The 14,335-nt window shown below is 44.0% G+C and overlaps 1 protein-coding gene across 14 annotated transcripts in view; it reads right to left on the bottom strand.

Moving 5' to 3' along the window:
* MAP2K4 (mitogen-activated protein kinase kinase 4) overlaps positions 1-14,335 on the bottom strand; it is a 194,180-nt gene that overhangs the window by 87,415 nt on the left and 92,430 nt on the right. For 8 of the 14 annotated variants that reach the window (XM_048817305.2, XM_048817287.2, XM_048817297.2 and 5 more), the window contains one exon: positions 8,720-8,822. In XM_048817305.2, coding sequence (XP_048673262.1) covers positions 8,720-8,721 — 2 coding nt within the window. In that variant the 5' untranslated portion in view covers positions 8,722-8,822. Of the gene's footprint in view, positions 1-8,719; positions 8,823-12,778; positions 12,812-14,335 lie in introns of all 14 variants that reach the window. The other 6 variants (XM_048817290.2, XM_048817286.2, XM_048817288.2 and 3 more) reach the window with 1 other exon arrangement.

The following is a 14,335-nucleotide window of genomic DNA, read 5'->3' on the forward strand; positions in this document are numbered from 1 at the left end:
CCACCTTAGTAATAACATCCTTGGTACCTCCTTAAACTGAACAAAAGTGAAGGAAGATGCAGAGTCCCACTTGTAAGGGGATCTGAATTAGCTCATGAAGGATTCTGGCCTTAAACTCTGACTCTAATCTTGCATCGGTAGAGGAGGCTCACTGTACAACACGAGCCTATTGTTCCATTGGGCAGCCTCTTGGTGAGTCCTCTCAGCTCCCTCTGCACTGCCAGAAGCCTACATAAGGATGAACCAGTGCAAGGGAAAAATCAGAGACCAGATGCTCAGATTCTATGATGATGAGCAGCAGGTAAAACAGATTGACAGTCCAACAGGTACTTCAGAAGGCAGGCTCATGACTTTTACAAGAAGTCACTTAATCCTGACAGCTTTCCAAACTAGCTTGTAATGGTACATACTCAGACATCCTATTGACAGAGGTGCCACAGAAACGGACGGATTACACAGATAGCACACAAAGTGCTCATTGAGTCTGTGCTCAAGAAAGAACACACTGAAGAATAGGTAACAAAGGCACAGTCCTTACATCTACTCACTTACTAGTACACAAGGATAAACTGTGCAGTGTGAACCTGGTACGAGAACACCAGTACACTGCAGGAATAATAACCCTTCCCAGAAAGCTTGTACCAAAACCTAAATCACTGCATTCAAAAGTATGCTACTAAATTTGTTCAATGAACTATTCAGTGCTAACTATTCTAATGAAAGCCAGGTGTACTGCAGACAGATGCTGTGTAATCATTCCATAAACCACCGCACCAGTCAAAGAATCCTTCCTGTATTAGTTCTATTTGTGTCTGTCTTCAGCAGGGAATGCTAGTCATACATTACTGTAGATCTTGTGTAATGTGTACCTGTAACCAACAAGAACTTGGATGAACTGACTACATTAATTTTACTTGTGACCTAAATCCCACTTAGATGCAGAAGTCCGAAGGTGAAAGGGGCCGCACTTTACCTTAAGGGTCCATTTATAAATAGTTTAGGAAGAGTGAATACTGGATTGTTATTATAGATTGTTACAGAGTGCAACAGATCAATAAATTGCTTATAATCATGGCTAATAACCATTTCTAACACCTTCCACCAATGTTTATAACCATCTGTAACACATACTACAAATGTCTGGAACATGTATATGTCTAGTAATCATTGATTAACCTTTTATAAACTATAAATGCAACCATAATAAAAAGTGTGACTATGAAAGGATTGTGTATTACCTCACGCACCTCATCCCTAAGTAAAGCACCTCATCCCTAATACTCACTTTTACTTTTTTGTCAGGCCCCCATCAAGGGCAGCCTCCCTATTCAAGACAGCACTTCAGGATGTGCTTAAATCCTATTGACTTCAGTGGAACATAAGCACATGCTTAAAGTTAAGTACATGCTTAAGTGGCATAGACTTATGCAAGTGTTTAAGTGAACATAAGAATGATCCTACTGAGTCACACCAAAGGTCCATCTAGCTCAGTATCCTGTCGTCCGACAGTGGCCAGTGCCAGGTGCCCCAGAGGGAATGAACAGAACAGGTAATCATCAAGTTATCCATCCCCGGTCGCTCATTCCCAGCTTCTAGCAAACAGAGGCTAGGGACACCATTCTTGCCCATCCTAGCTAATAGCCATTGATGGACCTATTCTCCATGAATTTATCTAGTTAGTTTTTGAACTCTCTTATAGTCTTGGCCTTCACAGCATCCTCTGGCGAGGAGTTCCACAGGTTGACTGTGCTTTGTGTGAATAAATACTTCCTTTTATTTGTTGTAAACCTGCTGCCTATTAATTTCATTTGGTGACCCCTAGTTCTTGTGTTATGAGAAGTAGTAAACAACAGTTCCTTATCTACTTTCTCTACACCAGTCATGATTTTATAGACCTCAATCATATCTCTCCTTAGCCGTCTCTTTTCCAAGCTGAAAAGTCCCAGTCTTATTAATCTCTCCTCATATGGAAGCTGTTCCATATCCCTAATCATTTTTGTTGCCCTTTTCTGAACCTCATTCTGTTTGCTTTTTTGACTGCCGCTGCACATTGAGTGGATGTTTTCAGAGAACTATCCACAATGACTCCACGATCTCTTTCTTGAGTGGTAACAGCTAATTTAGACCCCATCATTTTATATGTATAGTGCATTCCTGAATCAGGGCCTTGGCTATCTACATAGCATTTAGATGAATTATACTGTCTTTCTTAAACAAGAATTTTTGTTTCCAAGAGGCACAATAATTAAATGATAAGAAACTGCACAGACCTTGCACCCTGAATAATGTAAATACTATGAATTTTGTTTTTCATCAACATAAATCACTTGAACAGATACAGTATTTTGAAAGTTCATCAAAACAATTACATATTATGGTATTTCTCTGCCTTTGCGTTATATTATCATGATAACAGTGCTAAGTACTGTACAGCTATGCAGGAAAAAAGCATCATACTATGCCAGAATATCCATACTAAACTCATTAAATAGACACAGTAATCGTGGCCACAGTTGGGGCTAAACAAACTGTCCATTCTTTTTAGGCTTCATTAAGTGGTAAGGCTTATGATTAAGCCTACAATTTAGTCATGGGTATTTTTAGTAAAAGTCATGGACAGGTCATGGGCAATAAACAAAAATTCACAGCCTGTGACCTGTCCATGACTTATACTATAAATACCTCTGACTAAATCTGGGGGTGGGGGGGGGGCACTGCTGGGGGGAGAACACAGGGGGAGGGGAGGCTGCTGAGGATCAGGGCCAGGGCCAGCGGCACCAACTGCCGGTTGCCGACAGCAGCTGTTCTGGCTGCCCCAGGACCGCTGCTGGGGGCTGCAGACAGTGGCTGCACCGGCTGCCCCTGGGGCCAGCCGCACCAACTGCTGCTCAGGCAGTCCCCAGGGCCAGCTGCCTGGGGCTGCCTGAGCGGCAGCCAGCACAACTAGCCCCAATGTCGCTCCAGCAGCGGCCAGTATGGCTGGCCTCGGGGCCATCTAAGCAGGTGGCCCTGGTATCAGCTACACTGGCTGCTGCAGAAGTCACAGAGGTTGTGGAAAGTCACAGAATCTGTGACTTCCACGACCTGCGTGACAGACACGGAGCCCTACTCATGATCCAGTAGCCATGTACAGTAGTAAGAACTAGAATCCATCTTCACTCTAAAATCCTCCACTCTAATCCCTTCCATTAGAACAGCAGTCACAAACCGGTCCATCGCGATCGACTCATTGATCCTAGACACTCTCCCAGTCAATTGTGATCTCCGGTTGCTAAAATTCCGGCGGTGTAGCGGGGCTGCCATGAAGGCAGGCTCCCTGCCTGTTCCAGCCCCATGCCGCTCCCAGAAACAGCCAGCACGCCCCTGTGGCCAGGGGGGCAAGGGTCTCCGCGTGCTGCTCCTGCCTGCAAGCACCGACCCCGCAGCTCCAATTGGCTGGGAATGGGGAACTGTGGCCATTGGTAACTGCGGGGAGGGTGCCTGCAGAGAGGGGCAGTGCATGGAGCCACATGTACCCGGCCCCACCTAGGGGCTGCAGGGATGCATTGGCCCCTTCCGGGAGCAGCGTGGGGCTGGGGCAGGCAGGGAGCCTACCTTAGCCCCACTGCGTCACTGACCAGGAGCCACCCAAGGTAAGTGCTGCCTGGCAAGAGTCTGCACCCCAACCTCCTGCCCCAGCCCTGAGCCTCCTCCTGGAGCCAGCACCCTGAACCCCCTCCTGCACCCTGAATCCCCTCCTCAACCCCAAACCCCTGCTCCAGCCCTGAGCCACCTCCCAGAGCCAGCACCCCATTCCCTTTCCTGCACCCTGAACCCCCTCCTGCACCCCAAGCACCTGCCCCAGCCCAGAGCCCCCTCCCAGAGCCAGCACCCCAAACCCCATCCTTCACCCCAACACTCTGCCCCAGCCCAGAGCCCCCTCCTGCACCAAAACTCCCTCACAGAGCTTGCTCCCCTCACCCCCTTCTGCACCCAAACATTCTGCCCCAGCCCAGAGCTCCCTCTGTACACAAACTCCCTCCCAGAGCCTGCACACCGCAACTCCTCCTGCACCCCAACACTCTGCCCAGCCCGGAGCCCCCTCCTGCACCCAAACTCCCTCACAGAGCTTGCATCCATCACCCCCTTCTGCACCCCAACACTCTGCCCCAGCCCAGAGCTCCCTCCTGCACCCAAACTCCTTCCCAGGGCTTGCACCCCTCACCCCCTCCTGCACCCCAACCTCCTGCCCCAGGCTCAGCCCGGAGCCCCCTCCCACACTCCGAACCCCTCATCCCCAGCCCAGAGCCCACACCCCCTCCCGAACCCCAACCCCCTGCCCCAGCCCAGTGAAAATGAGTAAGGGTGGGGGAGAGCGAGCAATAGAGGGAGGAGGCAGAGCTTTGGGGAAGGGGCAGGGCAGATCCTGGGTTGAACTTAAATTCAAAAAGTGATCTTCTGCGTAAAAAGGTTAGAGACTACTGTATTAGATGCTTCACATTGACATCCTCCAGTCTGGACCTTCCCATAAAGAAGCCACACCAATGTCATCCAGAACAAGGGCAATTAACTTGATTTCTCAGAAGTACCCAAGCCTCACAGCCACGGGCCCTTTATTCAGAGGAAGAAAGTTTTTAAAAACAAAATCCACAGTATGAATTGTCCACGGGAGATTAACCCAACAAACACAAAGATACTTCAAAAAGTAACCTCCAGTTGCATCCAGCTACTCAATAGGAGCCTGATATTTCAGATGCGCTGCACCCTCTGCCCTCAAGTTAAAATCCAGGTTCTGTCAGACCAAGTAAGGTTCAGAGGTGAAGACTTCTCCCCTCCCTCTGGTGACTACATTAAGGTGGTGTTGCCTTCTGGGATCATGTAGGAGTGGGTGTTCAGGGAGCCAAGTTGCAGACTGGTTAAGGCTTTGTTTTGAAATACATCCCAGTTTATAATCTCAGTCCAAGTCACTCTGAGTCAGGCTTTTATTTAAAGGTGAGTCTAACTCCCGCCCAGATCTTAACAGATTTACCCCAAATTTAGAAAATGTTGAGGGTGAAATCATAGCCCCGCTGAAGTCAATGAAAGTTTTGCCACTGACACAAATGGATGTTACCCTCCATTTTCTGCACTGAGCAGGTGCACAGGGTATTTAGTTAATCAACATCCTCTTCTTTCAACTTTCCGGTCCCTTGTAATGGAGCATAACTCCCGCAGAGATACACTGACTGACTGCTCCAATGGGCTGGGAGGTGAGTGTGTGTGATTCCTCTATCACCACACATAGAGTCTTGGGGTTAGGCTCCTAAATGCCTACAGCCCATATTTTTAAAGGTAGTTAGGCACCTAAATACCTCTAAAAATCTGACGTAAGGTCACTTTTGAAAATTTTACCCCAGGTCACATACTAAAACTGCCCCAAAAAAACTTACTTTCAAAAAACTGAGATGTTTATTTACTATTAAAGGAAATGATTGGCTAATCACAGTGAACTGAGCCAGGCACAACACAGCTGTCACTATGGAAGCTTCCCCGTGTACCTCAAATCTCTACTTGAAGCACTTCCAGCTGGTTTAGTGCTGATCTTTCCCCTCCCTCTGGCATCATTTAGCCAACGCACATGGCTACTGCTCTGCCTCAGAATCACAGAAGCTAAAACTCTGCTCCTAACTCGAGGTTATCTCGGATTCTATTTTTTCACACTGGTCTCCATTTTTTTCAACAAGTAAGATGACAAGAAGAGCTCACAGATGGAGAGTGTGGGGGAGGGGGGCTAATCTCTGCCCACTGGCAGGAGTAGGAGGGCCACACCTAGGTGGGCTGGGTTGCAGCCATCCTCATATTTAGTAGAGCTATGGCCCACAAAGACTTTAAAAGCCAACAGGCAGCTCTGTCAGATCATTTGGCTCAATATGGAGAGCACTGCTTGTTGAGAACTGTGGTCTTTGGATGGTTCTCCTCTGCATGAAATATAAGGTGACTTCAGGCTACACTGTGAAATTCTGAAGGACACATTTGGCCTGTGGAATATACTTTGGTCACCTCGTCTGTAGTGGCATCTTTGTTTCAGTAGCAGAATTTATACGGACACTTCCTCCTTCCTGTCAAAGGCCTCAACAGAACAGAAAACCCCATTCATTACCCATCTCTCCATTTGCATAATAAGAAACCACAATTTCTTACCTGAAAATCCACCAATCCAGCCTGATCAGTTCCCCGATCACAACCTGTCAATCAAGCAGAACACAACTAATAGGCAATTACATTTTGTGGCACCTGTTGGTCACTACTAACCGCTTCCTCTCAGCTTCCCATAAGTTATTTCCAGAGCTCAGAGAAGAAAAAGGTAAAAGAATAATTTGACAATACCAAATTCTGCCCTTTTGGAGGCAGATACAATGGGACAGCCTCCGGATTGGTGGATCCAAGTCACAGAAACCTAAATTTCATGTGAGAAATTAACCTCTCTGTATCTTCAGATCCACCCATCTGGACCAACGGGATGCATACAGCAAAACCCATCAAGACGGGGAGGTCAGCATTACTGTGCTGAGCCAGCACTGACACATGAAACCAAAAAGCCCAACACCACTCAATCCACAAGGCTTGTAGAAGAAGCAGCAACATAATAAATAGAAAACAACCTCAGTCAGAATGGCCCTTGAAAAATGGGAGCCAGATGGTCTGAAATATCCAATCCAAATCAATCATCCAGCAATCTTTCTCATCAAAAGAGAGAAAAACAGTTCCAACCCATCTCAGGGACTGGAGAGGCCTCTCCACAGAGGGAAAAGCGCATTTGCAGTCACATGCTGGAGCCCCCATCAGTGTCTAGAGGAGCACGGACCTCTGGAACTGGGCAAGGAGTACAAGCAAAAGACAAGAGTGTTGTCTTTGAAAAACAGAACCCAGAAAGGACAACCATAAAGAGCACAAGGATAAAAAAAGATGTTCTCTCAGCTTGTCCAGGCCACCCACAGCAAGAAACAATCCTGAAACACAATTCGTGATAAGGCAGGTCACACACCTCTCTGAGTCTATAAAAATGAGCTAATCCACCCTTCAAACAGAAAAAGCAGACACCATCTTAGCAGACACACATCGTACCATCTTTACCTTCTGTTAGTTTAACACTGTATCTAACCCAGAACAAGCCCAAATTCACTGTGCTCCAGAGAACCAATTATCCTAGCGAACATCCTGGTCTCCAGCCCCCTTCACAACTGCAATGCCCACATCACCAGAGTAGTACTTACTAAAGAGCAATGTGACCGGAGTCACTTGCATAAATATGGAACTTAAGATGTCACGGCTTCAGGCAGAAGATTCTTCCATGCTTGACAGGAACCACTATTTCCCAGATAGACTCCAAGACAGAGACCACTGGAAATAGGTACACTGTGAAGGCAAGTCACTAGAGATGACCCACTAGGGGAGACTGAATACTTTATGAAGCAGGGTGGAGAGAGAGGCCTGAAAAAAGGAAAGGCTCCAAGGTAACCTCCTGTGAAAAATCATCAGATATAAAGAGACTGACTAACTGGAAAATTCTGGAATCCTCCAGCCAATGACACAATCTGTTTGTGCTTAAAAGGGGAGAGAGAGAATGGCCCCTAAGTGTAGGGCATTTTAAGGAAAAGAGAGCTGGAAACCTCTATCCTGGTTCTGGGAGGATGATGTCCCTGAGATCTGCTGAAGTGCTCACAGGAAGTTTCTATATTTTTCACCTACCAGCACTGGCTACTTGGGTATCAGAAATATTTTCCTAACTCAGCTGAAACTTGCTCAAAAAGCTCCAAAACAGAGGGAGCTACCAGAGACAGGAACAAATTTCAGGGAATATATTCTGGGGAAGTAGAAGGCACTGAGCTAAAGGGAGGGTGCAGCAACATGCAAAGCAGAAGCATATTAAAAACAAAAACACCACCAAAGAGTCCAGGAGCACCACAGACAGCTGGGGAAACTTCAGGGACAATCTCTGAGACTCGCCTTTGGCAAAACTCTTGATATCTGGTAAAGAAACCTGAAGAGGAAAAATTAGGGACATCTTTGCACACTAGCTGAGCTCTGCCACACTTACAGGTTGTGGGTGGGTCACCCATCAATCCAGATTGGTGGATCTGAGGATACAAAGCTAATATTTTCTGTGACATTTTATCATGTCTAATGTCAGAAGCAGTTCTGTTCTCCACTTACATTCAACTTTTACATAAAGCTATCCCTGACTATCTTGCTTGGAAATTCAGTGAGATCTAGTCACTAAGTAATTCCCCAAGATATGGATTTTGGTAAAATTACATTCTTCAGTCTACTACTTTTCATTTTAGCGCTACATGGTGTATCACATTTATATGTCTTTCACAAGTAAACATAGGAACAAGAACTTGTCTTTAATGAAAAGCAATAAGCACTAAATAGAGAGACAGGAAAATGACAGTGAACAGAACTGGAAATTAGGTATAGGCACAATCTGCGTGTGTATCAGCTATAATTTAAGTGACAGCTCTCTGTCCAATCCTGAAAGGCAGTAGCCCCAATTTAAGACAGGAAGAGTCCTAGCTTATCCTTTTTCAAATTTATTAAAAATCATTAAAACAAACCCTTTTACACTGATTCAAACTAGCATTTCTTTGAACAGTCTATAATATAACTGAAGCAATGAAACTACCTTTAAATTAACATTACATGTTAGAAGAATAATTTCAGAATTGTTTCATCAGTGGAGCCTTGATTTTATACTCACATGTGAGGATTTTGGAAAGGAACTCCAGACGTATTGAGAGTAAATCTTGCTGTGGATTTGAAAGGTGGATTTGCAAAATTCAACTTCAATGCTTTGCGTTTACCTGGGAGAAATGAACAGAAAGTAAAATTGTTGTGGGCAATAAAATATCCTGTTCTGCAAGCATCTGGAATTAACCAGAACAAAAAAAAAAAAATCCCCAAAACGTAAAACGTAAGAAAAGGGAAATGTATTTCACATTAGCATGACCACACAATGCTAGTGGCAAGAAAAGAGGAATGGAATCAGATTTCACTCCCTAACTCTCCCCAACTCACTATATGACTTTAGGTACATCACTTTGCCTCTCTGCACCTTCACTTTTCCCCATCACTTGGCCGCTCTGCACCTGCGTTTTTCTGCATCTGTAAAATGCACATCACAAAACTCTCATTTCACAGGAGTGTTGAGATGTCCAGTAACATTTGTAAAGCACTTGAGATCTGTGAATGAAAGAATCTATAAAAGTAGTACAACTATAGTTCTTCCTTATACATGCTGATATGTGCTCTCCAGCAACTTCCAGACAAAAAACAATGCTAAAATGGAGTTAAGGCTGACAGTACCACATCACAAAGGGCCAGCTTCCTCCACGTCATAATTGACTTCCTCCACAAACTCCACAGTATTAACTTGCTCCCTCAGAACACTGTCCTCATCATCAGGGATGTCACTTCCCTATACAACAACACCTCTCAGAATGACAGCATACCTGCCTGCCTCAAATATTTACAAGACAATGAAGAACACTCAGATATCCACACCAACACACATTGCCAAATTCATCCATTTCAGCTTCACCAACAGCAACTTTCCATTCAACAACACTTTATCCAAACCATGGGAGCAGCCAGGGATACTAGGACTGCTCCCCAATATGCCAACCTCTTCATGGGCCACCTTGAAGAAGAATTTCAAGACAAATGCACCACAAAACCAATGATATACCTGAGATACACTGATAATATTTTCATCCTCTGGACCAACAGCTTAAACTCCCTCATGGATTTCCACCACAGTTTAAAACAGTCACCACCCCATCCATTAAACTCTCTGTGGAACACTCCCACACTAGCATCAGCTTCCTGGACACCACATTCAGCTTCAGCAATGGAACCCTACAGACAACCATATACAAGAAACCCACGGCTCACCACACCTACCTTCACAGATCCAGTAACCACTCCAAACACACTAAGAAATCTGTTATGTCTACAGCCAGGCTCTCAGATACCACAGAATATGCTATGAGGAGAAAGTCCAAGATCTACACCTTAACACACTTAAAACTGCCTTCACCAAACAAGGACACTCCACCAGAGAAGTAGATCTCATCATGGAATGGGCCACCCAAATATTGTAAGAGGGCCTGCTTCAATACAGAAATAATATCCCCTCTGACCACACACCCCTAGTTGTCACCTGCTACCCCACACAGGAAACCATACGGGGTATCATCAAACAACAACAACCCATACTTGATGGGGACCCCGTCCTGAAAGAAATATTTCCTGAACTCCCATTTCTGACCTTCAAACAACCCCTCCCCGCCAACCTCTCCAAGCTCATCATCAGAAGCAAACTCCCCATAAAGCAGTACACACCAACTCAAAGCGACACTAGACCCTGCCAGAATAGATGCAAAACCTGCAGACGTATCTCCACTGCTAAAATGATCAACATCACCCACAAAACACCTTTCAAGATCCATGGGTCCTATGCCTGCCTAGCACATGAGGTGTACCTTATGCAGTGCACTAGATGCCCCAATAACAACTACGTGGGTAAAACCAGAAAATCACAATGCTCTCAAATGAACTCACACAGGAAAATGATAAAAGACAAAAACACCCTATCACCTGTGGGCAAACACTTTTCACAAAGCAATCACTGATCTATCAGTCCTCATTCTCAAAGTAAACCGGCACAACATGTGCAAAAGATGAGCCTGGAAGCTTAAATTCATCATTCTGCTAGACACTAACAATCATGGACTGAACAGAGACACTGGATTTGTGATTTATTACAACGATCTGGAACCCACTAACCCCTCTCTTTGTCCTAAAAAGAAAAGGAGTACTTGTGGCACCTTAGAGACTAACCAATTTATTTGAGCATAAGCTTTCGTGCATCCAATGAAGTGAGCTGTAGCTCACGAAAGCTTATGCTCAAATAAATTGGTTAGTCTCTAAGGTGCCACAAGTACTCCTTTTCTTTTTGCGAATACAGACTAACACAGCTGTTACTCTGAAACCTCTCTTTGTCCTATGACTGCAGAGGTGTTAACGGCCACTAACTACGATCTGTTCCACATTGCATTTAGCTGTGATGCTAGGAGGACCTTTCCCAGACATGCAGAAGAGCTGTGTCTGGAATGCTTGTCGCTCCCACCAACAGAAGTTAGTCCAATAAAACATATTATCTCAGCCACCTTGTCTCTCTAATATCCTGGGACTGACATGACTACAACTACACTACATAGTACCACATCAGTAATTTAAGAGCATAAAACATTACAGGGATGGTGTAATTATTCCAAACACAAGTATTACAGAGCCAGGACATTAAAATTAAAGGTTAAAGTTAAAAGAAATTCAACATGTTAGATTTCGAAATGTGCACTTAGGACACCCAAACAACCTTAACTCTTTCCTCCATTGACCCCATTCAACACCCATGCAATTACAATCATGCATTTTAGTGTTTGAGGTTTCAGATTAGATTAGCCAGATTTTTAAAGACATATTAGGTTGGTTTAAAAAAAAAAAATTCCTTCCCTCCTGGTGTGACTACAGGACAGAGATAAGGATTTCGGGTATCTTAACTGTGCATTCCCATACCTTAACATGCTTGGTTTCAGAGTAGCAGCCGTGTTAGTCTGTATTCGCAAAAAGAAAAGGAGGACTTTTGGCACCTTACAGACTAACCAATTTATTTGAGCATAAGCTTTCGTGAGCTACAGCTCACTTATGCTTGGATTTCTTTTAAGTGCAACCTTAACTCTGACATTTCTGGCTCTGTAAGGCTTTGTTTTGGGATAGTTACCACATCTCCATAATGTTTTTACCCTTAGATTACTTATGTATACTTCTAACCTTAACCCCATTTTAATGAAGGGTTTGTCTGGAAATGTCTGGCTTTTTTTTCAAATGACTAAAGATGTCATGTATGAACTCCAAACAAGGAACTCAAAGGGAATGCTACCATGTGCAAGTGCTAATATTCTGAAGAGTTGTAGTATCAACCTGAAATCAATTTTCTATTTTAACTTTTAGGGACAAATTCACTGGGCAGATTCATACAGTATATCAGTCAGTTAAACTGGATTTACAATAGTTTTGCATCTTCCGAGCAGTGGAAAGTGGGGCAGGGAGAAAGAATGGGGCTGTGCAGACAGGGAAGGGAGGGGAACATAGGCATGTGTGTAGGCCTGGGCAGGAGTAGGGCTGTTAGGGAAGGAGGCTGTATTAAGTAGCCTGTGACAGGGGAGATGACAGGGAGATGGGGGTGCCCAGTGTCTCTATGCTTGAAAAGCTCCTTCTCTGCTCTGGCCCCAACTCCCCTAATAGTGCTACCTCAATGCACAATGTGGCCTAGGGAGCAGTGCTGTGGGGAACCTAATAGTAAAAGATTTCTTTTTATGCAATCCTGAGTGCAATGAAGAAGTCAGAGCAAGCAGAACCTAGAATGGATCTCATTCCCCAAGAAGATAAAGATATGTCTGTTTGTGTGAGCCTTCAGAAATCTTGCCACATTTGATGATAAAAAAATTACTAAATAGGACCTGCAGGTATATCCCCCTTTCTAATGCCCACTATTTTAAAACACCTCTCTATTCCAAACAACTGTCTAAAATGTTTCTTTTGGCTCTCAGAGAGCCTTTCATTCATATTCTTAATTTGTCCATATTCAAGGTAGCAAAATGAATAAATGGTTCCTCAGCACTGGATTCCAGTAATTTAATAACACCGCATTTCCAAATCTTTGCTCTTAATAAAAGACAGTCATTTTCACACTTACTTGATTCTGCTGAAAAAGTGTCCAAGTGGACGTCTGTAAATTAAGGCAGAGAATAATTTACACTGAGCTCACATAAACCCCAGTCTGTAATTCTCTCAAGGGGCTTGGCTGGAGTGTACTTTATTATATACAGTACTTGAGAAAGAATGTGTAAGGCATTAATTGCATAAACATTTAAAAATTTCTAGAAGCTTTATGATTTTTCATTAAGGGATGAGGAGCCTCTTATAAAGCAGCCGTCCTCAGTGAATACACAGGGTGACTTAGGGACAAAATAATATGAGGTTTGATATAAGTGACTTAATAAGGAAAGTCAGGAATGCTGATTTAAACACAAAACCCAATGTAGACTTTTAAACTGACATCTTCTTTGGGAGGGGATTGCTTCTTTCTAAGGAGGGCAAAACAGCACACCTAGGCTTTTACCTTATACTTTTTTCACACGTTAACATTTAACAAATAAACCTTCTGCTGTCACAAAAAACAAAGACATGGTGCAATCTCATCTGTGTGCTTTGAAAAGGGAGCAAGAAGCATCATGAGAGAAAGGGTAGCTCCAGAAGCTTCAAGTAGTTGTCCCTCACAGAGGTCAGGCAGTGAGTACAAGGTGCCTCTCCTGGAGGCATGAGGCCTCTAAATTTGGGTCCACCTCTCTCTGTATTGTATTGAAGCTGTCCTAGGCAGGTGCTAATTTTCTGCATTGCTTGGATGGCGCTAACTTTCTTGATGCAACTTCTAGAGTTCCTTTACCATAGTTCAGAGGGCACCACCTAATATCCTGCATTATGAGGTATGTCTGTATTATCAACTTCAATTGACAGAGCCTAACTCAATGCAAACTAATCCACAGCAGTGCATCTACACTCATAATGCATTTATGTTTCAAACCAGAATAAGCTCTTCCAATATAAGTACTTTAATACTCATATAATTGCATCTGCAATAGCGGGGTTTAACTATGCCAGCATAATTAAACTGCAAAACTTGAGTGTAGAGACAAGGCCTGAGACTCTAACCCTGGTATACCCTAAGAACTTACATTGGCTTGTTCCCACCCCTGAGAAACACAGCTGTACCAATCTAATTCTTGGTGTAGACCTAGTTACCGCCTCTTGGGGAGGTGGAGGTGGATTACCTACATCAGTGACTCTCAGCCTTTCCAGACTACTGCACCCCTTTCAGGAGTCTGATTTCTCTTGCGTACCCTCAAGTTTCACCTCACTTAAAAACTACTTGCTTACAAAATCAGACATAAAAATACAAAAGTGTCACAGCACACTATTACTGAAAAATTGCTTCCTTTCTAATTTTTACCATATAATTATAAAATAAATCCACTGGAATATAAATATTGTACTTACATTTCAGTGTATAGTATATAGAGCAGTATAAACATGTCATTGTCTGTATGAAATTTTCGTTTGTACTGACTTCACTAGTACTTTTTATGTGGCGTGTTGTAAAATTAGGCAAATAGCTAGATGAGCTGATGTACCCCCTGGAAGACGTCTGCGTACCCCCAGGGGTACACGGGCCCCTTGCTGAGAACCACTGACG

This window comes from Caretta caretta, chromosome 14 (assembly GCF_965140235.1).
Source record: "Caretta caretta isolate rCarCar2 chromosome 14, rCarCar1.hap1, whole genome shotgun sequence".
In the NCBI taxonomy this organism is placed as follows: Eukaryota; Metazoa; Chordata; order Testudines; family Cheloniidae; genus Caretta; species Caretta caretta.